This window comes from Sylvia atricapilla, chromosome 21 (genome assembly GCF_009819655.1).
Source record: "Sylvia atricapilla isolate bSylAtr1 chromosome 21, bSylAtr1.pri, whole genome shotgun sequence".
NCBI lineage: Eukaryota > Metazoa > Chordata > Aves > Passeriformes > Sylviidae > Sylvia > Sylvia atricapilla.
In genome coordinates this window covers 9336720-9361602 of record NC_089160.1, presented here as the reverse complement: position 1 = coordinate 9361602, position 24883 = coordinate 9336720, and the positions used below count along the sequence as shown (strand labels likewise).

At 43.8% G+C, this 24883-nt stretch overlaps 1 protein-coding gene and 1 long non-coding RNA gene across 4 annotated transcripts in view; both read left to right on the top strand.

The window, feature by feature from the left end:
* The window catches only part of STAG2 (STAG2 cohesin complex component), a 69886-nt gene extending 55861 nt beyond the window's left edge, over window positions 1-14025 (top strand). Inside the window, exons 24-34 of one of the 3 annotated variants that reach the window (XM_066333731.1) lie at window positions 1764-1938; window positions 2375-2514; window positions 3619-3720; window positions 5384-5532; window positions 6066-6194; window positions 6517-6722; window positions 7123-7312; window positions 7426-7509; window positions 8299-8425; window positions 8753-8830; window positions 12108-14025. In XM_066333731.1, coding sequence (XP_066189828.1) covers window positions 1764-1938; window positions 2375-2514; window positions 3619-3720; window positions 5384-5532; window positions 6066-6194; window positions 6517-6722; window positions 7123-7312; window positions 7426-7509; window positions 8299-8425; window positions 8753-8830; window positions 12108-12131 — 1404 coding nt within the window. In that variant the 3' untranslated portion in view covers window positions 12132-14025. Of the gene's footprint in view, window positions 1-1763; window positions 1939-2374; window positions 2515-3618; window positions 3721-5383; window positions 5533-6065; window positions 6195-6516; window positions 6723-7122; window positions 7313-7395; window positions 7510-8298; window positions 8426-8752; window positions 8831-9372; window positions 9789-12107 lie in introns of those variants that run through there. The other 2 variants (XM_066333729.1, XM_066333730.1) reach the window with 2 other exon arrangements.
* LOC136370367 (uncharacterized) lies at window positions 10582-12009 on the top strand. The gene is made up of 2 exons (XR_010745163.1): window positions 10582-10814; window positions 10960-12009. It is a non-coding gene; the product is annotated as an uncharacterized lncRNA (long non-coding RNA).
* Window positions 14026-24883: the final 10858 nt, after the last annotated feature.

Sequence of the window (24883 nt, the reverse complement as noted above, 5' to 3'; positions counted from 1 at the left end):
ATGAGTACCTGAGATGAGTGTGTATATGTTATACATGCCCAGGGTATGCACTGTAACCTAGGAGAGTTTATTGTTGGGAAATGGGACTTTTTGTAGCCACCTTGAGGAACTCTCACACTGCTCTGTTGGTGTTAAGAGATGCTCTAGCAAATGGTTGGGAGCCTCAACCTGAAACACTGCTTGGAAAAGGTGTGAGAGTTTTATAGTTAGTCCCTCATGCAGTCCTTTGTGGGGAGAGTTTTAGCTGGAACTAAGTTCTTAAATATTTCAGACATAAAAAATGTAGATATTAAGCTTGAATAAGTTATGCATGACAGTTCAGGCAAGATTCAGAAGTCCTGACTTCTTTTGAAGTGCTGGCATGAAGGTTTTGGGGGTTGTCCTTAGTTTTTCTTCTGTTTCAAAAAGTATTGAGATGTCATAGTGGGAAACACTTTTCCTGAGTTCTGAGGATAACAGTAAAAAAAAAAAATAAACTGTAGAGGCTGAGTCTCTTCAGTCTGTGGGCAAATAGTTCTTTGGCCAGGACACTCACAGGACTTCGAGGTTCCAGTGAAGAGCACAGTTTACTGATAGCAGAGTTAATTCTAAGTAAATGCCTTTAACAATCGTTAAAATGCTAAAATGAAAGAAAATGGAGTATGTCTCCGCAGGGGAAGGCCCAGATTATCTTCTAGGTAGACAGTTTAATTAAAGAAACAGAAAGCCAGGAGCCTTTTTGCTGCTAAAGATAATAGTAACCTGGTTAAAGTGGAAAATCTGGTCCACTGAGTCGCACAATTGCAGCTTTTGAAGCTCTTGCTAGAGCAAGAATCTTCCTGGAGCTTAGTAGGCATGTTCTGTGTCCAAGAGCTGTCTGGTGTAAAGACACAAGGTGTAGGGTGTGAAAGTGCTGGTAGCAGAAATCCCTGGAGCTCTCAGTAGGTCTCTCCAAGAGGCTGAATGACTCTCAGACCCTGGTGAGGGCTCCGGGAACTGGAGCTGCCTGGTGGCACAGAGGGTACAGTGTCCCCTTGGTGTGGGTCCCTTCTGTCAGGAAAGGGCACAAGGGACTTCAGAGGAGCACGTGGATTTTTGTGGCCAGGAAATAGTAATATTCACTTAGAGAAATTCATGGACCTGTTCATGGAAGGACTTTGAGATTAGAGCCAAAGAGAAGCTGCAGCACCAGCAGCTTGTTGTCTGGTGGTTTGAAGAATGTCAGTTTCTGTGTCAGGTACTGAGACATTTGAACCTTCTGGGGCAGTAGAGTACAGACACTGAAATCTGAGATCAGATGTATGAGTTAGCCAGCAAAACAAAAAGTTGTTTGCACTTTTGGATTTTTGGACATTAGGACATAAAGGGGTTGAATAATGTCAGCTGCTATATGTTAAACAGATGTGATTGAAACAATTTTAAGAAAAGACAGCAAAAAGGAGATTGTACTCTGGTTGGAGTCCACCACGTTCTCTAGTGACCTAATATAGTATCTGAAGGTAGAATTTGGGAGTTTCAGGCTCCTCACGTTTTAATCTTGCAATATTTTCATATTTAGTTGGCATCATTTGGGCAATACTTTTATTTGGGGACCCAGTCTTGATACAGGCACCTGCTGTGTGAAGCTGTGCACATTTTGACTTCAGTTGGCCTTTGTAGCTGTGTAGGACTTTAGTGGCCTGTGTACACTGTTGACATCCTGAGTATTTTGTCAAGTGCCAATGCATTATTCCAAACAAAATCCACTTTCCAAGCAAGTATTTACTCAAGTTTCTCTTTAACAGGCTTTCACAATTCTGTGTGATGTGTTGATGATCTTCAGCCATCAGATCATGACAGGAGGACGTGACATGTTGGAGCCACTTGTGTACACTCCTGATTCTTCCTTGCAATCTGAACTACTCAGTTTTATTTTAGATCATGTCTTCATTGATCAGGATGATGATAATAATAGTGCAGGTTTGTACAAAACTTCAGTTTTCTTTATAATATTTGTTTTCTAACTAATATCTTTATTTCCTTATACATTTCTGGGGTTTTGTGGTGGTGATATTTTATTGTTGGGTTTTTTCTTGTTTGCCTGGTTGTTTTTTTGTTTTAGTTTTGTCATTGAGAGGTGTGCACGTGCACAGAGGTAGGTGTGGCTTTTAAATGTCAGCAGCTGATTAAAGGATTTTTGTATTGGGAACTCATAGGATAATTGCAGTAAAGGTTTGGTTTAATAGGCTCAAATATTTGTCTCTATGAAGGTAAGAGACCTGTCAGTGGACAGTGAAGTGCATGGCCATCAGAACTGAGATGGGATTTTCTGAACTAGCCCATAGCAGTTTTACACGTAAATGTTTAAACACGGAGTCTTTAAAGCTGACAGTTTTCCTGTTGTGAACTTTTCTAGATGGACAGCAGGATGATGAAGCTAGCAAAATTGAAGCCTTGCACAAAAGAAGAAACCTCCTTGCAGCTTTCTGTAAGCTCATTGTTTATACTGTGGTGGAAATGAACACAGCTGCTGACATCTTCAAGCAATACATGAAGGTGAATGTGAAGCTCAGTAGTGATATTTCATACAACTACTGAAAAACAGTAGTTGTGGGAATTTTAACTCTTACTTCTTTTTCTGCTTTACAAGATAACTGGCTCAAAATGTGAAGAATTCAGAACTCCAGAGTTGTAGGGGGAAAAATTGTTTTTTGTTTGTAGGGGGAAAAATTACTGAGATGAGTTTTACAGTTCCAGTGTGTGGGTGGTAGGGACTGAGGAGGGAAACTGATTATTTTCATGTTTCTTATACTAGTTTTATTTCCTTACTCTGACTGATGGTATATTTCTAATTCACTTACTAGTTTAGTAGACTTTTTGAGAATGTTCTTCCCAAGATCAACTCCATGTCTAGCCTCATCAAATAATTTAAGTTTAAACTTCATAGAAGAGAAGTAAAATTTGAATTCTTCTACCCTTCCCCCATTATCTTTATATCTGTTTCAATCATACTTAAATATAAGAACTTCTCCTGGCTCATGGGATTCACAGCTGCACACTAATATGAGTTCTCATTTTGTGAACGTGATAAAGCTTTGCTCCCTGGTGATTACCTTAAAAACTTAAAATTTGGGCAGCCTGCTTTTATGTGTCTGAGTGCCCTACATATATTTGGACTCTCCAGATGACTAACTGGGTCTTTCTGAAACCTGAAATACTTAAAACTGAACAGACAGCTATCTTTATTGCACAAATTATGGCTATGATGCTGTCTCTAAGTGCCTCCTTTCAGCAGAGAAAATAAAACTCCCCAGCAGAGTAACAGGAGTTACTAAAAAGATTAGATTCTGATCTTGTACCCTGAAGGGGTGAACATGTGTCATTAACAAATATGTCATGGCCTTGAAGATAAATAGGTCATTCTGCCTCTGAAGTAATACTCACTGCAAGAACAAAAAGTGGGTTTATTCTTTTTGCATTTAGTTTTTTAAAAAATTATTATTATGGAAGTGGTTTAGGGTATAATTTTTGTGTAATCATGAACATATTGGTTTTTTTTTTCCTTTGGAGTGTTTGATTTTTCTTTTTAAAAGAGCATATCCTAGATTTTGTTTTCAACTATCATTGACAGTTAACCTTTTTTTTGTTTGTTTTTCCTAGTATTACAATGACTATGGTGATATTATTAAAGAAACGATGAGTAAAACAAGACAGATAGACAAAATCCAGTGTGCTAAAACACTCATTCTTAGTTTACAGCAGGTAAGAATTTACAGTATTTTTAGGCATGAAATTCCATACTGTAGATGATGTCCTGTTGTTTAGTAACTGGTTTGAGGTCTTGATGAAGAAATCGTTGTGGACTGTAGGGGTAATTAGGTCTAAACTGAAATACATTCTCTGCAACTGTGTGAAAAGCTGCCAGAAGTCTTCCTGTGCTTACCAAATAGTGAACCACAACAAGTGTAGGAGACGCCAGTAAAAACAAAATGAACATAACTCTATGAAACCTTCATAACTCAAACTGTAGTTGAAGTGATGTATTCAGATAAATGTTGTGAAATGGCCAGTTTACTTGTCTGTGAACAGATAAATACTTCTTGTCTGTGGGATGGGCCTTTGGGGGTTTTCTTCTGGGGGTTTTGTTTTGCTTTTGTGTGTTGCTTTGGTTTGGGTTTTTTTTAAACTGTTGTGAGAAGTAATTTGAAGTTTTAGTAATTTATTAATTAATGTTTAGTAAGGACTTCACTCATTTGACATTAAAACATAATTTAATGCTCTCTTCAAGTCAAGTAAGTTTGTGTGGAAACCTGATGAATTCAGTTGAAGATAGCATTTGATTCATCTGCTCACATAAACCATCTGTGTGGATTTTATTCCCAGGCTCAGAATAGTAGAGACATACATCTCCAAAACACTGTAATCCAGCATAGGTCACTGCTATCCATGAAAGGCAACTCTGCCCAAAATTATCCTCTCTATCCCTGGTGTTATGACTAAAGGTTACATAAAGCTACATAGTGAATATAGATCTAGATACTAACCCTGATGGAGACCAAACAGAAATAGTCCTTATTAAAGTAAGGACTGGTTTATCAGGATGGATATTGCCAAAACAAGGGAGGATGAGGCCTTTCCTTTTGACAGCAGCATGACTCTTAAGTGGCTGGTGGAACTGCGGTGTAAAATATGTAACTAAACACTTTGTTTTATTCTTCGTGGTAGAAAAGAGTGTGTTTAACAAAATTAAAAAAAAAAAAAAAAAACGCAGAAAAATTTATTATTGAAGTGAATTATAGTCAAATTTAGTAGGATGAGAAAAAGATTGATCAAAGAAAAGGCTGTAAAGTTCAGAGTATTTGGCTTTGACAACTATTGATAAGTACCTAAAAATCTCATAATCGATGACAGAATTTCTGATGTCTTTGGCAATTTCCCTGAGGACATTTCCATTTTAGAATTCCTTTATACTTGTATTTTGAGGAGGGAAAAAAAAAAAAGAATAAAAAAGAATTGGGAATTAGTAGTTGGATAATGTATTATAGTAAAGACTAGATGAGAATTACCCCATTTATTTCTTCTCTGTTAGTGTTTGTAATTAGGGAATCCTACTAATTTTTTGTATTCTCAGCTTCAGAACGCCTGGTTTAGTGAAGCACTGGAATCTGTCACCCAGTGTATCTGCAGCTTGAGTGTTTGGACAGGGACAGTGCATTTCAGAGTTTGTCTCTGGGGTGCAGACTCTTGAGGAGTAGCTTTGACTTCACTGCCCAGCCACGTCTGTGTTTGTCTCTTGCTGTCCTCAGACTGGGAGTGGAGGGAAAAAGCTGAAACAGTTTTAACTGAGACTGAGCTCTCTTTGTATTGGTCCAAAGTTCGACGTTATCTTTCAATACATGAAAATTTCCCATTCTGTCCCATACAGCTCTTCAATGAAATGATTCAAGAAAATGGTTATAATTTTGACAGATCATCACCAACATTCAGTGGCATAAAGGAACTTGCTCGACGCTTTGCTTTAACATTTGGATTGGATCAGTTGAAAACAAGAGAAGCTATTGCTATGTTACACAAGTAATTGTGTGCTTTGTATTACTTCTGTTTTTGTAAACACTTCTTAACTAACATAAGACAGTCTTTTTAGTCTCTGACAATCAGTTTGTTAATACTATGTGCATCAGCCCTAGAGGTGATACAGCCTATGTATTAATTAGGAGATGACTGCAGTTTTGTCTCTTAGTAAAACCTAAATGTTTAATATTGTTGGTGTTCTCCAGCATCGTTGTATAAGCATGGAAATGATAGCAGTGTCAATGCTATAATGACAAAACCTTTTTAATGTCTGGTCCATAACAATAAGAACAGATCCACTTCATTGTCAGTGCTGGTCATGTTGGCCTCATGCAGAAAACTTGCAATGCAAGGTGGAAATTCCATGACAGAAAGTGTGTCCAGATTCAATAATAACTAGTGTTCACTTTTGTTTGGAATATGGAAACATCACAATATCTTTCTTTACATAAAGGAAAGGGATTTGCTTTTGGTAGCTCACAGTGCTTTGAACCTCAGTTTGCTCTTTTCTGATGTAAGTTTTTATTTGTTCTTAGGGATGGCATAGAATTTGCTTTTAAGGAGCCTAATCCACAAGGTGAGAGCCACCCACCATTAAATTTGGCATTTCTTGATATTCTCAGTGAGTTCTCATCGAAACTTCTCAGACAAGACAAAAGAACAGTGTAAGTATTTTCTTAATATTCTTAGTATTTGTAATGATAACCACAATCAGAATAAATATTTGTGTGTTGTGTTAATCTAAAGTGGAATCTCTGACACATCAAGGTAAGTTTACAGTAATGTAGTCAAATACGCTCACAGAGGGAAAATGATATTTATCATTGTTATTTTTCATTTTATGGTGGATGAACAGAAATTGTATTCTGGATTTGCTGTTAGCTGGATGAGAAACACAGGCTGATAATTTCAGTGATTACTTATCTTGACATGGTAACATTTTCTTACAGATTTTTTGCATCTCTGTATTTCTTGTTTCATTTGAAGGTATGTTTACTTGGAGAAGTTCATGACCTTTCAGATGTCTCTACGAAGGGAAGATGTGTGGCTTCCTCTGATGTCCTACCGAAACTCTTTATTAGCTGGTGGGGATGATGATACCATGTCAGTGATCAGTGGAATCAGCAGTCGAGGGTCCACAGTAAGAAATAAGAAGACAAAGCCAGCAACAGGCAAGCGGAAAGTACCCGAAGGTAGAACTTCTCTTATCTTAAAACCTACTAGAACAGATATTCACAGAAACTGCACTTACTGTTTCATATTTTTTTAGGGTGACTATATTGGTGTGCCTTAATGTGGTTTTTTTCAGAACAGGTAACTTCTCACCATGTAAGTGTCTTAGTGGGAAAGGTATTCATTTGGTTCACAAAAGGAAATGAGGGCACTCCACAATGTTAAGTCATACAATAGAAAAGTGTAGAAATGCTCCAGCCAGTGGTTATACATCCAGGCCCTTTGAGGCACGTGTAAGACTCGGTGGCAAAAAGTAAAGCAGTTGAACCTCTCTATCACGGGTTAAATTTGTGTTTCAATATTGACTTTTAGACGAGTATGAAAAAAGCCTCAGGGCTGTTGTGTTGTGTTTGGTTGCAGCTGAGGAGAGCAGCAGCAGTGACAGCATGTGGCTGAACAGGGAGCAGTCCATGCACACCCCAGTGATGATGCAGACCCCCCAGCTCACCTCCACCATCATGAGGGAGCCCAAGCGGTTGCGGCCGGACGAGAACTACATGGGCGTGTACCCCATGCAGCCCGAGCACCACCAGCCTCCCCTCGACTACAAGTACGTACTGCAGTAGGCCTGCTTTGTCTTAGTGTCACACACAAGCCTCTACATGTTTAAAATACAATAATGGTCTTTTTAAGCACGCAAGTAACGTGGATGTTGGCTCAAAGGCAACAGGAAGAAGCCGCGCGACAACAGCAGGAGAGGGCAGCCATGAACTACGTCAAGCTGAGGAGCAACTTGCAACACGCCATGTGAGTGCAGGGAGCTGTTCCTGCAGTGGGCAGGGGAGGGTTGTAAGTGCAGGGTGACACCTGCATCTTCTGAGTTTAAAAGTTCCCTGCATTCCTAAGGACTCCATGGTTCTACAGAAAAAACCAAAAAAAACCAAAAAAAAACCATGTTGCCAGCAAAATCCATGGGCATATGTATTGTTGAGCTTTGCCTTCCCCTACTTGCTTTTGATTGTTTTATTTCCAGTTCTTCATTTAACATAGTTTCAGTGGGGGCTTTTTTTAAAATACAGTGAAACCAATTAGTATAATTAGAATGACCCCGTAGTTTTCTCATAAGAGCTGATGTTTCATGTAGAATTCACGAGGAAGGAGGATGAAAAACTGTGTGGGAGTATTTGTAGTGGTTTTACACATCTACTTTATTTCAAAGACATTCTTCCTGGCCTTATCATAAGGCAGAAACTATTTTTCTTTAGGTGGCAAAACTTAAGTTCTTTGTCGCTTGAGCATGAATTAGGTGTGGAGTAGATCTGGTTATCAGTTCTCACAGCCTCTCAGAATACCCATTCAGCAACGTGCCACAGTTACCTAAACTGATCTTTGTTAGGCATTCTCCCACACTCTGAGAGTCTTCTGGTTAAATACCAGCTTTCTTTAGTAGTAGTAGTAGTGCATTTTTTTCATTACTTCATTTCCATTTTATCTAATGGAGCTATCATTTGTTGGGAGTCCCCTACTGAGCATTAGCTTTTAAATAGATGAAAGTTAACTTCATTTAGTGCTAAACAGAATTGCTTTTCATTTTAGTCGACGTGGCACAAGTCTAATGGAAGATGATGAAGAGCCAATTGTTGAAGATGTGATGATGTCATCAGAAGGGCGGATTGAAGATCTTAATGAAGGCATGGATTTTGACACCATGGACATAGACCTAGTAAGACATTTACTTCTCTTCTAGTGGTCTTGGGATTTGTATTTCTGGTTTGAAAGTAGGATATTTGAATTGAATTTTCCTTCTGATAAAACAGAAATCATTCTGATGGCTGTCTGCACTGTTAAAGGGCTGTGCTGTTGTCTCTATACAACAGCCATCTGCTCCAACTGCTGTACAAAAAGCAAGAACACTTCCTGTCATAACTAGTAACGTCTATCCCTTGTGAATTCTTACCCCTTGAGAGTTCAGCTTCACTGACTACAGTGTAAACCCTCTGTTTTTCTGGTGAAATTGCACTTAACCTGTTTGTTTGTTTGCTTTCTAAAGCCACCATCAAAGAACAGGAGAGAAAGAACGGAACTAAAACCAGATTTCTTTGACCCCGCCTCAATCATGGATGAATCGGTAGGTTCATTTATGTAAGGGGAAATAATGGAAGTCAATCCTTAAAGCTGCCATACTGCCTCACTTCAGATTTTAAATGGAAAGAATGTAATCTTCAGGTTGACATTGTTAGCTTATTTTGACTGACTGGTACAGTAATTCAGCTCCATACCTTCTAGGGTAGTCAGTGTTCCCTGCAAATTTATAGGATTTTTGTTCTTTATATATAGCTATGTAAAAATCAAAAGCCTGTGATTCTGAGCAGGAAACACATCTGTTATGGAAAAGACCCTTGCAGAGGCTAGTAGCAAAGAGCATTAGAAAAATAAAGAAATGGGCATACATAATATTAAAGACGAGTTTCCTATTGTGCTGAGCTTAGTTCAGTGACTCTGATGTCATTACCAAATGTCAGCATTAGATGGTTTGCATCTTGTGTTTTTCTTTTTTTTAAAAAAAATTGGCATATTTACTTGTGTGCATAAGTAAAATATGGAGAAAATAAGAGATAATACAGATACCTGTTTATAGAGATGAGAGGTATTTTTTCTTTCCATATAAAGTTTTAGGTCCAAAACATCCGAAGTCTGTAGTTTCTGCTTGCAGTTGCCCTTTTATCCGACTTGGTAAATCTGCAGTCTCTATTCTCTTTTTAAAATCTGCATGAGGGATTCCTTCTGTCTTGAACCACTTGTAAAGTATGCAGCCATTTTTGACCTTGGGTAGCTGGTACAAAATTACACTGGAAATAACAAGCTGCAGCAAGCCAGCAGAGGACAGTACAACAAGGCTTCCTGGGAATCTTGGACAGCTTGGTGGAATTTGGAAGATGGTTGTGTATTTTTTTACAGTATTGTTGCAGCATGAACCTGTTCTCGTTTATGGGAGAAAGAAGTCCTAAATACTGTTTTAAATGCAAATCCATATATTTTGTACCAGTAGGGCTGTGCTTTAGTACTAATGAATCAGTTAGGTCATGTGTCCGGCTGTTGTGTGTTCTGTTCCTGAAGTAACACCAAGAAACTCTCTCTCCTGTTCTCTGACATTCTGGTTTACAACAATGCTTCCTCTGCTCTTCTCCATTTTTCCTGGACTGATCTGTGAAGTCCCGGTCAGGTTTTAGTGTGACAGTGCCGAGACCTTGTGCAGGTTGCAGGTGACAGATCGGGGAGCCCTCGGAGCTCCCCGCCGGAGCCTTTGGCCGGCCCCGGGCTCCCGGCCGCAGTGCGCGCCGCGGCCACGCGGGGGCAGCAGCGGCACGGCGGGGAGCCACGGGGCCCGCCCGGCGGGCAGTGTGCCCCAGGGCATCCATGGGATCCATCCTCAGTAACACAGGAACCGGGGCCCGCCCGGCGGGCAGTGTGCCCCAGGGCATCAGTTCATCCATGGGATCCATCCTCAGTAACACAGGAACCGGGGCCCGCCCGGCAGGCAGTGTGCCCCAGGGCATCAGTTCATCCATGGGATCCATCCTCAGTAACACAGGAACCGGGGCCCGCCCGGCAGGCAGTGTGCCCCAGGGCATCAGTTCATCCATGGGATCCATCCTCAGTAACACAGGAACCGGGGCCCGCCCGGCGGGCAGTGTGCCCCAGGGCATCAGTTCATCCATGGGATCCATCCTCAGTAACACAGGAACCGGGGCCGGCCCGGCAGGCAGTGTGCCCCAGGGCATCCATGGGATCCATCCTCAGTAACACAGGAACCGGGGCCCGCCCGGCAGGCAGTGTGCCCCAGGGCATCCATGGGATCCATCCTCAGTAACACAGGAACCGGGGCCCGCCCGGCAGGCAGTGTGCCCCAGGGCATCCATGGGATCCATCCTCAGTAACACAGGAACCGGGGCCCGCCCGGCAGGCAGTGTGCAGTGTCAGAGCAGTTCATAGGGCACAGCAGGGTGACACAGGAGCTGGGGTGAGCCTGCAGGGCCAGGGCATCAATTCCTGCATGGAAACCATCCTCAGAGTAACGCATGAAATTGTAGTTGAACCCTGCAGTATGCAGTGTTCAGGCATCATTTCATACATGGGACCCATCCTCATAATAACACAGAAACCAGGGCTGAACCTGCAGTGTGCAGGCATCAGTTCATAGTGCAGACAATTCTCAGAATAACATGTGAAACCAGAGCTGAACCCAGCACTGTGCAGTGTCCAGCATCATGTCAGACATGCAGACCATTCTCAGAATAACACATGAAATCAGAGCTGAATCCAGCAGTGTGCAGGGTTAAAACATCATTTCATAATGCAGACAATTCTCAGAATAAAGTTCATTTGCGTTTTTCATATAACGTATTCAGAGGTCCCTTATTCTTGGAGTTGTTGCACTTGTTTTTAATAGATGTAGCCATAATAAAGCTGTTTATTTTATTCAGATGCACATGGTTTATGATCAGACTTCTGGTCTGATGTGTCAGTTATTACTGGCACCAGAGGCAGCTCTGTGTGCTCTACTGTAGGAGGCACCCAAAGTGAATGTAATTCAAAGAAAGTAAAAATTGGTTTGTAAACAGATAAATATGAACAGCAGTGCTAAGGTTCAGGAAAATTTAGTCTGTTTTGGCTCTTGCTGGTTTTATGAAGTCCTATAAAAGCTAGGACAGGCACAAAATCTGGATCTTCTGGGGTTTTTTTGGCACATCAGAGGTCACAGATACAGCCTCCTATGCCAGTGGAAGTAGGGCTTGTTCTCACATGGGAGGTGAAAACTGATGCTTTCTTTCAGGAAAGCTTTTTCTTTCCCTATTACACAATCTCCTGAAGTACAGGTGCTTGATTTTAGCTGATGATTGTTTGATTTTTCACTGTCTTCCTGACAGAGTGGATGCATTTCCTAGGAAATGTTACATTTGTGTCCTGTATGTATAGATTTGATGTGGTTTCTGTGGTTTCTGTGACCACAGACACAGCAGCAGCAGCCAGTCTGCAGTGTTTGGTCCCTGGTAATAACACACTTGATTTCAGGTTAATGCCAATAGAATGTCATTGTTAAAGGAGTCTGAGTTAGGCACCTAAATAAAAATTCTTTTGTAATTATTACCTAAAATAATTAAACCACAGACTTTATTCCTATTTGATCTAGCTAATTTCAGGTGTGAGAAAAGTATTTCTAATGAGTGAGGAGCCCTTTTCATATTATCTAAATCAGAAGTGTGGTTAATCTGGTTTGGAAGAAAAATAAACTTAATAATGCCTTAACATATCTTGAAGTGTCTTAAATTATATATTAATTGCTTTGTTATTTGTTAAATGTGTATTAGACTACAAATTGACACCATTTCTAACTTTTTTTTTAGGTTCTTGGGGTGTCAATGTTTTAATACCAGAGCAGCAAATAAATCAGTGGTGAAGTCATTTTCTAAGTGGAAGAGGAAGTTTTTCAATACAAAATTGTGGTAGATACAGTGAAATTCTGAACAGATTTTTCTCTAAGGAGAATGACATGCTTTCAAGATCAAGTGCATTGAAGGGGCAGTTTTGTTTGCCTGAAAGAAAAAGAAATGTAAAGGACAAGTAAACAATTTGAGGATAAGTTACACTTTTTGTTGGGAAAAAAAAATCAATATTTTATTTATGTGCTATCAGTTTATTTCTGGATCATAAGAAGTATTCCCTCTGAGTTTTAATCTTACCAGTCTGAGAGGTGTTTGGTACAGATTTGAGCCCCTCTCTCTCCATTTGCTGGCTGTAGTAAATAAATAATCATGAGCTCTGCTGAATTGCTGGTCACGTCCATGAACTGTGATAGAGGGATTGGTTTTCTCACACTGATAGAATGAACCAGAAGAGTTGTCAGTATTTTCAGTTAAATGCAAACTTCAGCAACAGAAGGTTTGTATTAATTAATCATGGAAAAAAAATACATAAAGCAGATTTTTAACAGCTTTTTAATCTAAAACACACTTTTTATTCCAAAAGCTTCATGTTAGCCTTCTCAGAAAGGTCCATAAGCTATAAGCTACAGAACGTAACAATTTCACTCTTGCTTGCCCATTACCAACCCTGAAAGTTTGCTTGTCCTTTAAGAAAAATGTAATGTTGTGAAATTCCTTCCAGTAGTGCCACTGTATTTTGTCTCCAAATAAAAGAAGCTTATTGTAGTATGTTTGCAGAAAAATTCTAAACAAAAATTATACAGCTTATTAGAGTGTGGGAATAGGGATCTAAATTTTAAATAAAATTATATATATATATAAATTGGTGCTGATTTTATAATTGCGCAGTTTGTTTAGTTTTTTCTTACTTTTAAATTCCAACTTAAAATTATGAGGTTTCAGAAATATATTGAAAGTTTAACAATGTTTAAAAATAGAAGAGCATGAGAATTCATGCTTTAAAAATGATTTTTAAATTTGTATTTTATATTGTTTTATCTATCTGTCTTTGCAAGCAGTCTTCAGGTTAAAGATACTTCTAACAGGTTACAGTACATTTCCTCTATATGTAAATTAGATTGGATAATAGAAACTCATAAACAACCCATAATATTCTTTGAAAGCTAAGCTTTAAAGTTCATTTTGTGTCCATTCACAAATAAATTAAATTTGGTCTAAACCAGAAAGTGGATCTATGCCATTTTGACATTGACTCATTTTGCGAGGCTTAGGCAGCTAGACATCATTTTAAAGGAAATATTAACTTATATTACATATGTATATTTTTTGTCAGTTGTCTCTCAGTTCTTGAGGTATATTATTTTAATCATTCCATGCCTTAATACGCTTGCAATACAAGAATCTCCCCAAATGGGTGAACACAAAAAAGGCTTCCTGTTTTTAGACTCAGAAATGAAACATTGGGCTGTGGTAGCCAAAAACCATAGGTTATCTAAAGGATCATGATAAAATAGAATTATTTTACTAGGTCATGGGGTAACAACAAAATCCAAACTAGATCTGCCTAACTCATTTTACATAAATAAATACTCTCATGTCTAAAATACTGCCTATATTGTTTTCCACACCACTGCATTTAATAGAACTGCTGAGAGGACTGTATATATGATTTTAAACTTAAGTTGATTTTTCTTACTCTTGAAGGAGTGTTTCTTTGTGAAAGCAGTTCTTACAGCTTTGTTTTCAACCAGCTAAAAATGTTTTATATATTTACCTTAACCTGTTGTCCTCCACATTCTATTGTCCTAATTGTACTGTTTTCTGATTTGTATTTATGTCTTGAGACAGTAACTTTTTGAATAAAAATAAACCTACAGTATGTTGTATGTTTGATCTTTTTAAATTGGGGTTATGGGAGGACAGTGAAGAAAGGGGTATGAGTAATGCAAATGTTATGTTTATAGAAATCAAAATCTTTTTCCATGTCTTTTAAGTGTTTGTCTCAGAGTTGGGATAATGTATGAAAAACTGCACTGTTTTATATTTGTAATAAATTGTACAAGTTTTTAAAATGTGAATAAAGCACTAATTGGGTAATAATTTAAAGCAGAAAAGTTAATGCAATCATGATTGTTTTAAATATGCTTTAATTTGAGATAAACTTGTTAAAAGAATTAGTGTAAATACAGAGTGAGCTTTTGAAGAGGTTAGTACCTGCAAATAAAATTTTTAAAATTTGTATAGAACTTTTACATGCCAAGAAAGCAGTGGTTAATTATTTTTGTGTTACATTTTTTAAAGGTGTATTAATAACCTTTCTGTTGGTTTCTTTTTCCTAATAACTGTGATCTGATTTTACTCAGAATGCTTTTGATTCTTTCCCATTGGAGATGCTGTACATAGTCCAGTGGAAATGCCATTCAATGTGGGAGCTCCTTTCCATTCCCTAAATTGATCATTCACCTGGTAAAACATTCTGAGCTTCATTGGCCACACAAAGGAGCCAGGGGAAAACCCCAAACGTGGAAAACTCCTTTCTGCTACAAGACTTTTTAAAGCAGTCGTTTTAAAATCTTAGAGAGAGAGAACACTTTTAATCCTTGCTAATGTAACTTTAGGAGTTTTGGGTTGTTTTTTAATTTAGTTCTTATTATTGCAAATGTTCATTATTCCTGTCTCTAAATCCTGCTGTAAGTTCAATAGTATCTTGTGGAAAATTGTTTTAGTAGGTTCTAAGTTTATAATGCAAGAAAAATACCTTCACTATACAATGTAAAGTCTGTTCAAGTTAAACCATTTTGGTACAAAAGCCTGTAAATGGAAGAAATTGGAAGAGAGATACGATAGAAATGTAGAAAAAAAGCAAAGTATTCAGAGAAAGTCAAGCCTGTCCTCTGGTTTACCAGAGAGGCCACAGGGAAGGTATTGACACAGAATGAATTTCAAAGGAACAGTCTCCACATATTCTGTAAAAAGTATTTCTTGATATTAAACAACCAAAGACAATAAGTAAGATCTTAGTGATGGCTGTTGTTTGTTGGGGTTTTTTCTCCTTTGGTTGGTGTGCTGCTGATCCCTGGAGCGTGTTAGAGGTCCTAAATCCCCAGCTTTAATCTCAGTATAACTAAAAAACCACCTCTTGAAAATCTGCCCCTCTGTTTTCCCCCCAGTACTCACTGTCCTTACTGGGGTTTCAGGACAGTAATACAATTAACTCCCTACCCATACTGGACTTTTTAAACTGCTTCGATTCACAACAGTGCTTTGCTGCTTTTTTACCTAGAGATACATAATTTTTTTTTAATAGCCTGATGAGTATAAAGGACTTGTTCTTTGAGGCATTTGTCAAAGCTGTGAATTTCTGCTTCAGAATTCTTTAGATAAAACACAAAATGATTCTTTAAAAATATTTTCATTCCTCCTTAGCTGCTTTAATTTAATATTATTTGACCAATTTGTGATACTGAAATGGACCTTATGCCATTGCATTTTTCTTTCTTCTATGTAATTTCTTGTCCTGAGACTGTTTCATTTCATATATATTTGTTGGCATCCAAAAGGGGTCATATTTCTGATGGAGGTGGATGATGACACGTACTTGGGAAACAAGGTAATGCGGGACAGTGCTGTTCTATAATAATTCTATTTTAAAACAAACAGTTCCATGTGAATTGTGTCTGTTGTCTTCCTCAGCTGTCCTTCATTCCTGTATCCCTTTTTCATATTGCTGATCTTTCCTGAATCTATTTCCTTGATTAAATCTCAATTCTCACATTTCTTTGAAGTTTTTACCAGTTAGAAGTTGTTAGAGCTGTTGGAAGTGGTGCCTTCCAGCCAGAGATCCAGTTGCTGCGTTTTGCTGTGGTTCTTTGTAGCTGCTGCCAGGTTTTATGGATGTAAGTGACAGTGGTAGGGAGCTCTGACTGCCCAGCAGAGTGCTCCAGAGCATGTTCAAGTGCCTGGATGGCTGTCAGAAAGTGGCCCTGTCCTTCAGAGAATGTGGATGGTTCTTTAATGTCATCGTGCTTCCCAGAGCTGATCGTGTCATTTCTGCTGGGCTTTTCTCAGCGGTTTTTTGACGGGAAAATTAAGGAAAAGTCATCCTGGGTTTGTGTGTATTGCCTGTTTCTGTTGAAGAAAAAGCTGCAGTTACCAGCTTAACAAGTGAAAGTTGTGTTCAGCTGGTAACAGCTTGAATTCTGCACTTCCAGAAAAGCCCTTTAAAAGAACCTAATAAATCAAATGTAAAAGTAATCAAACCTCGGGAGGCCCAGAACATCTCGGACGAGGAAGGAGCCGTAAGTTGGTCATTCCTTTGTGAAAGCATTGGGGTGAGCAGGGCTGGGGAAGTGGCTGTCTGGGCTGCACTCTCCTGCTCCGGGTGGGAGCACCAACTGCCCTGGGGACAGCTCCCACACTCCGGGCTGCTGCAGCCGCCTCCTGCAGCGCACACCTCCACAGCCTCCTCCTGCAGCGCACACCTCCACAGCCTCCTCCTGCAGCGCACACCTCCACTGCCGCCTCCTGCAGCGCACACCTCCACAACCTCCTGCAGCGCACACCTCCACTGCCTCCTGCAGCACACACCTCCACTGCCTCCTGCAGCACACACCTCCACTGCCGCCTCCTGCAGCGCACACCTCCACTGCCGCCTCCTGCAGCGCACACCTCCACTGCCGCCTCCTGCAGCACACACCTCCACAGCCTCCTCCTGCAGCACACACCTCCACTGCCTCCTCCTGCAGCACACACCTCCACTGCCTCCTCCTGCAGTACACACCTCCACTGCCTCCTCCTGCAGCGCACACCTCCACTGCCTCCTGTAGCACACACCTCCACTGCCTCCTCCTGCAGCACACACCTCCACTGCCGCCTCCTGCAGCACACACCTCCACTGCCTCCTCCTGCAGCACACACCTCCACTGCCTCCTCCTGCAGCACACACCTCCACTGCCTCCTCCTGCAGCACACACCTCCACTGCCTCCTCCTGCAGCGCACACCTCCACTGCCTCCTCCTGCAGCACACACCTCCACTGCCGCCTCCTGCAGCGCACACCTCCACAACCTCCTCCTGCAGCGCACACCTCCACTGCCGCCTCCTGCAGCGCACACCTCCACAACCTCCTCCTGCAGCACACACCTCCACTGCCTCCTCCTGCAGCGCACACCTCCACAACCTCCTCCTGCAGCGCACACCTCCACTGCCTCCTCCTGCAGCGCACACCTCCACAGCCTCCTGCAGCCTCCTCTGCTCACCCGGCCTGGGCCCTGAGCTCTTGGCCCTAAAGCCCCAGGGCTGTCTGTAGGGCCCGGGCTGGGGCTGGGTGAGCCCTGTGGGGTGGGTGAGCCCTGTGAGGAGATCTCTGTGGGGTTGGGGTGATCTCTGTGGGGTCAAGGTGAGCCCTGTGGGGTCGGGGTGACCTGCCCTGGAAGTTCCGTGCTGAGAGCTGCAGCCCTAAATCCTGGCCCTCTTTCCCACCCCCCGTGGCTGCCAGGGAAGCTTTGGCTGCTGCTTGGTGAGAAGCAGTTAAACCACAGCTCCTGAGCGACCCTTATTATTTTAACGCACTCTTTTCACAGGCTTAAATTCTGTTTTCTTCTTTTCAAAGTGCTGCACTCCACCAAGAGCACAAAAGCAAACCACATCCACTTGTTTGTCATATCATGCACAAAAGCACAAAGATATGGTGTATCTTATATTTAGCCTGCTCTTTGTATTGTTCATCTTAAAACACTGAGCTGTCTTCTACACAACTGTTCTTATGTATCAACTGACAAAAACTGTCTTTCCATTATTTCTCTTGCCAGTTTATAATCTTCTGAATCTTGAAAAGCGGATTTCTTGGGGTGTTTTTTTTTTTTGTTTTTTTTTTTGTTTTTTTTTAATCTGAACTCTTCCATTGCAGACAAGAATCAAAGTGCTGTGTGAAACCTTAGCGTGGATTAGGGAAGTGGCATTGTCAGTGAGCACAGAATCTTGTCACTTCCATCCTGTTTGCGGGACTGATGGTGTTACAGTTTAAGCTTATTGTAGAAATGCTTGTGACTGCAGAAATCTACACATTGGGACTATTGGTCGTTTTCCTTGTTAGGGACCCTTTTTTTCCTGCTCATCTCAGTAGCTTGTATGTGCTGAAAGCAGCTTGTTGAAGTGCTGTGAAGTAAAAGAAGCACATGCTCTATTTAAAGCTGCTTTCATTGCACATTCTCTCTTTTATTTATTTATTATTTTTTTTTTTACCTTGCAACGCTTCATCTTCTACTTCAGACTGACTTTTAACTGCAGAGTTCACTGGCTCACTTGGGTTGGATTTGTAGATCAGACAGAAAGGAAGGGTGCCCTGCAGAGCAGAGTGCCCGTGCTGCAACATCAGCTATTTGTGTTGGCTTTTCCTGGGATTTGTGTCGAGTTAACCAGAGAGAAATGGGCTGTTTGTGTTTGTTCTGGCACACCACTGATTTGTATCAGATTGTGACAGAGCTGCAGATTTTGTGGATTTAGGCAGTTGAGCAGCATCGTCTCTTCACATGCTGTTCATGTAGTTAACAGTGTTCAGTTTAGGCCACTTGATCCATTAGTAAAGTTCAAAAGACATGTCTTTTAGTTTTTTCTTAATCCCTACTCACAAGGAAAGATAAATTTCTTATTTTCTTTTTGAATTTGATTTGCTGTTAGTGTCTCGTTCATTTCCCAGAAATGAATCGTGTGGGGTGGTCCATGGAGCCAAACCAGAGCTGGGTGGTGTACAGTCAGAGCTGTGCTAAGGGGCAGGGTGAGTGTGGCTGGGCAGGGACTGCTGCTGTAGCAGCCACAGACATTCACACAGCCCCAGATGTTGTTTGCCCTCTCACATCTGGAGAGCAAAGCTGCTCTGACGTGTCGGGCCCTGGCTCAGCCTGGACTCCGTGTGCCTCCTCCTCGGGCTCTGCCTCCTGCCTGGTGTCACACGTGTGGGGTGGCCGTCCTCTCGCAAGCAGCAGTTAATTACTATTAATTACCATTCCTTCGAATGATCTGAGCTGCTCCTTGCTGCCCTCGCTGAGCTGTGCAGGGCGGTGTCCCCCTCGGAGGGCTCACGAGGAGCTCGGAGAGGTGAGTTTGACCAGCCCACGGCAAACCCTTTGTGTCGAGGGCGCTGTTCCCCACGGGACAGGACAGCTCCTGCGGTGCTCTGGGTGCCGCAGACACGGAGGGACGGGGGTTTTCTTCGTGCACACCTCCCTGGGCTGGCACTGGGCCACACGCTGTGTTGTCCTGGCTGGGAACGGGGATGTGAACAGCCCCGTGTGGGGAGCGCTGGGTCCTGCCTCAGCAGGTGCTGTCGGTGCTGGATGCACTCCCCAGGGGGATTCCAGCAGGAACCTGATCCTCTCTCACTGCTGACGGGAGGCCGAGCTGTGGGAATGGCCGAGGGTCTGATGGTCACACATCTTCTCCAGGGCCGGGTACGTGTCCAAGCCTCTGAACGGATTTTCTCAGATCATTTCGCTATACTTCAGTAGTGGTGAAATCAGCGATTCCTGAAAGAAACACTGTCGGAGGCCACCTGGAGCCTCCCCTCTAAATTGTCATTCCCTGTGATTTCCGTCATTCTATCACAAAAGACCCCCTTCTGCAACTTTGTAAAGTTCACGTGCAAATGAAAACCAGGATTCCATCGAGGAGGTTCTGCATACCTCCGACCAGCGCAGCAGAACGCGGGGATTTCCCAGCCTTAGGGCACATCCCTGCAGCAGCCTCGCCCCGCTACCGAGGGCTCTCCCTCGCTGCCTCCCCGCCGGGGGCGGGATGTGCCAGGGCCACACGGGCACCAAAAGCCATTTGTCCCAGCCATTTCCCAGGGCCCAGGGAAGCTGGGCGCTGCCCATTGTCCCGTTTCCTTCGGGAGCCGTCGCTCCTCTCGGCTGCTCTCGGCCACACGGCGGAGCTCTGTGTTTGTCTCCCGTGCAGGACTGAGGGTGGGGACTGGCCCAGGGCAGCCCGAAAACCCGCTGCCAGCGGAGCTGAGGCCACGGCGGAGCTGCGGTCGCTGTCCTAATTCAGGGCAGGACATCCCCCGAGCTGTCCCGCTTGCCCTGCAGCCTGCAGGATGCTCCCACCCTCCTGGCACAGCGCCCCGCTGGCTGCAGAGGATGCTCACTGTATTCTGCCCTTCTGACAGAAGTCTGCGAAGGTTTTGTGACCTTTCCTGATGGTTCAGGAATGGGAAAGGAAAAATAAGTGGATTTTTTTTTCTTTTTTAATGCTCTGTTCTTGCTCTGGGGTTCTGCAGCCTTTCAGGCACCTGAGAAACTGTTCTGATGAACTGCTCACTCTGAATCTGTGGTCAGACTGAAGTGGTTTGTGCTGGGTCCCTAATAAAAAATAGATACTTGGATTTCTGTTCCAAAGTGTGCTCAGAGCACCAGGCAGGAGGATGCACTCAGTGAGTGATCACGTTCCATTGCTTGGCCTGTGGCTCCTGTCTGTCTGCTGTTTTCATGCCAGAGCTCCAAAAAGGCCCAGAACTCACATGGGGATGGATTTTTAAACGTGCATCATCTAATTCAAGTACAAGTCTTATAAATGTAATCAGTCACTCAGGTGCTTAGGTTAAAGCACTATCTCTGTCAATCCAAACACCTGGTAATAATCTTCAATCAGAGCTGCTGCATCTTTTCCCAATTTATTTATTTTTAATATCTGGCTGCTGGTATGGCAGCACTTCACTCTCCAGTGCCAGGGGGAAACCTGAGCAGCTTTGCTGGCAAGAATGTCTGGGGAAAGCAATGTGATTTGTGTTTGTGCACGAGCAGTGACAGAATTGAAGTGTAAATAAGGGTTTGGGCTGTGTAAATCTGCAGTGGGAGGTGCTGCTGGTGCTAAATCCCGGTGTCCCAGAGGGAGGAGGCAGCAGGAGCAGAGGATGAGGAAGGAAGCAGTGGACACACAAATTTCCCTGTCCCAGGTGAGACTTTGCAGCTGTGGGGTTTGTGCTGCCCCGTGGCTGTGGGTGATCCCAGTGTGAGGTTTGTGCCCTGTGGGTGATCCCAGTGTGAAGTCTGTGCTGCCCCATGGCTGTGGGTGATCCCAGGACATGGAGGGAGGTTTTCAGCCCCTCGGGGTTGGTGAGTAAAGGGCCCCAGAGCAGCACTGCTGGGACTGTGCTGTAGCCCCCCAAAATGGACTTGGTTTGCTGGCCCCGGGGAAGGTGCAGCAGGAGCCCCTCTGCAGGAAATGCACCTAAAGCTCCTTGCAGCTGACACTCAGCAGCCACTGGGTGGAAGGGTGGGCTCCTGCCCACCCCCAGCTCCCTCCAGTGCTGCATCTGGGGAGAAACAGTTTGTAATCCAGCAGGAATTGTGCTTAGGGAAGAAAGGAGGCCAGCTGCAAAAAAGAGAGGTGAGGTGCTGGGCAGGGGTTTGGCTTCTGCCACTGAGGGCAGGTTCCAGACAAAAGGTGTATTTATAGAACAGTCCAGAAATAGTGCTGTGATCTATCTGCAAGACACTCGTTCCCTGCCAAGACACTTGGGCTGGCTTAGCCGTTTAAAATACTTGAGGCACAGAGCAGCATCAGCTGCCATCAAAGCCTGCAGGGAAGAGCAAGAAGTGTCTGGGCACGGCAGCAGCACCTCTGAGCACTGTGCCCAGAGCTGCAAACCAGCTGTGCTGCGTTTGCAAGCACTGAGGTCTGGTATTGGCATCTTTAACTTATTTGTGTCTGGAGTGCGAGTATGATAGGGAGAAAACGAGAAAACCAGTTAAGCTTTCCTTAATCCCTTTCTTTGTTCCCCCTCCTGCTCAGGCCTGGATTTGACAAGGGAGCTGCAGCTCAGCCCTTTCCTGCTCTCACAGAAGGGGACAGGGGAAGGCAGGTCCCATACTCAGATGGAAAATAAAGCAAAGGGAGATGCTCAGAGGCCTGGAGCCCCTCTCCTATGGAGACATCTGAGGGACGGATAGGGCTGGTCAGCCTGGAGGAGAGAAGGTTCCAGTGAGACTTTCTAGCACCTTCTGGCTGGAGAGGGGCTTTTGACAAGAGCCTGCAGTGACAGAACAAGGGGGAATGGCTTTGAATTGTCAGAGGGTGGGTCTGGGTGAGATATTAGGAAGTGATTCCTCCTGTGAGGGTGGTGAGGCCTTGGCATAGGCTGCCCTGAGAAGCTGGAAGGACTCTGGTCTGAGAAGAGCCACCCTTGCCCATGGCAGGGGCTGGGAACAAGGTGAAGTCTGAATTCTGTGATTCTGAGGTAAGAACTGGGGCTGAGTTCCCCCATCCCATTGGAGCCCTGGGTTAAGATGTGGGGCAGCTGGAGAGAAAAGCAGGGTTGGGCTGTGGCCATCAGGGCTGGAGGGAGATGTCCTCTCTGTCTTCCTTTATTGCCAGGGTCCTGTGCCAGGTGCCCAGTGCTGCTCAGACAGGAGCAAAGCGCCTGGAGAAAGCAGAACTGGGAGCAGCCTTTATTTCTGTGGCAATCACTGGAGTCTCCTGGCAGTGGGGACGCCCCACCTCGCTCAGGGCTCCCACTGGATTAAGGCTCCTGGTGTTAGGTATGTGTATTTATGTTCCCTGGCAGAGCTGACAGTGCTTGGCTCTGTGGGAGCACTGTAAATCTGAGCCTTCCCCTGTCATCCACACTCCTCTTGATTTCAGAGCTCTTGGTGCTACCTGGAGTATTTAACAGCACCCGGCTCTGACTAATGGTTACAGAAGCATATAAGATAGAAAGATTAGCAGCTCAGCTGTCTGATTAATATGTAAATGTACCCAGTTATGTGTGAGGGCTCTTAATGAAGTAGCTCAGACTTCTGCCTCTGTATATCAAAGGTGATTGATGGAAAAGTACTTCAGGTGCCTGCTGGAAAGTGTAGAAGTTGTTTTTGTCTCAGTCTTGCCTTCTAAAAAATATCTGTAGACCTAGGGCTGAGATTTCCTGAGGGAGGAAAACCAACTCAGTATGAGTTTAATCTCAACTAATCCAAATTGTTGGCCCCGTTCCTGCAGTATCTGTAAATTCTCAGATAGGAATAATCCATCAGGATCTTGTATAACAATCCACACGGTGTCTTAAATAAACCTTCCTTTTGGCTGTGGCCCACAACTGACACCTGTAAATTATTTGATGATACTTTCTGTGAAGGGCTGGAGGCTGAAGTGAATATTGTGGTGAAGGCAGGAGGGCCCAGCCCCATGGAAGATGTTCCTGTGCTGCTGCTTCCCCCCGGCTCAAGTCACATCTCAGCCTCCTGCTGGGCTGCCCAGGGCAGCTGTGCATCAGGGAAACCAAATGAAAATCCTGAGGCATCAGTGGATCTGTGGAATGCAAGGGTTTCCCTGCAGGAGGAGGAGCACCCCTGGATCTCAGCCCTGCACCCAGGGCAGGGCTGTCACTCTGGGGTGTCCCTGTCCCCACACTGAGCACTCTGTGCCCTGCTAGGTGAAGTTGGCAGCTCCTGAGGCAGCAGGCATAGGGAGCCTGGGATGTGCCTTTCCCTGGAAACATCCCTGAGATCACACCCTGAGTCAGGTCAGGCTTTCATCCAGCCCCAACAAACCACTGTGCTCATCTCAGGATCACCGCAGAGTAAAGCCCATTCTGCTTTGCTGGCGCTGGAGTGGAAATTTTGCAGTGGTGATAAAACATAAACCCCAGGGTGCTGTGGCAAGGGGAGCCGTGTGGGGCCTGCTCCAGGCTGGGGCTGTGCACGCTCTGCTGGGAGATCTCACACAGATAAGGTGCACTGCAGCACCTGCTGCCACAGGAGTTCAACACCTTCAAACCCTGGTACAGCTCGCTTCTTCTGCCTCCTCCTCACCCTGCAGGTATGTGGGGCTCAGAGCACACCTCATTTACTCTCCAGCCTCTGGGGACCCCCAGCCTGTCCCCAGAGTCAGCCCTGGCCCAGCAGCTCCAGGGAATGTGTCTTGTGCTGCTCTCCCTCTGCCAGGTGTCTCAGAGCTGGCTGAGGCTGCAATTGCTTTGTCTGGAATTTTCCATGCCTCTAGCCAGGCTTTTTTTGGTGCTGGTTTTAAATAGTCAGACCTTCTGTGAGAGAAGGGACTGGAGCAGTGTGAAGTCTCCTTACCAAAGGTGTTTGCTGATCTCCCCGTGAGCAGAAATGTCACCGCAGTCAGTGAGCAGGAGGGAGGGAATGACAGGGCAGAAAGGCCACAGTGCCACCAGCAGCCACACCAGCCATGGCCACACACTTGCCATTCCCTGGGTTCAGCTCTGGGGAGGAGCAATGGCACTCAGGTCCCCTCCACACCCTGGCAGGACAGTCCTGGGAAGGAGCAGTAGGGTGAGCCCTGACCCAGGCAGGGCAGGTCAGTCAGGGTGGGTGGCAGTGCCTGGCCTCCCACAGGGCTTTTCTCCAGAAATAAACACCCCTGCTGGCTCTGAAGGCTTTTTCCTACCACCCCGTTTATTGGCAATCATTCACACGATTTCTCCCCTAACTGCAGCAACCTGGGTGCACACTCTGGCATTTTTAAGTGTAGCTTATTTCCTTCCAGTTCCTCCGATGCAGGAGAATCACCTCCTTGTAAGCACTGGCTCAGATAATGCTCTATTGTATTCCTGATGACAAATCGGTTTGCAATAATTATTAGGCTGATGTTGAAAGCTTTCAGTGTAAATCAATGCAATTAAAAAGAAAATAATACTCCATAATTCATACAAAGATCTTTGTTGACGCTGATGTTTCAGAAGAAAATGTTATCTGAGAATTGTTCAGTCCCTGACTCCAGTGT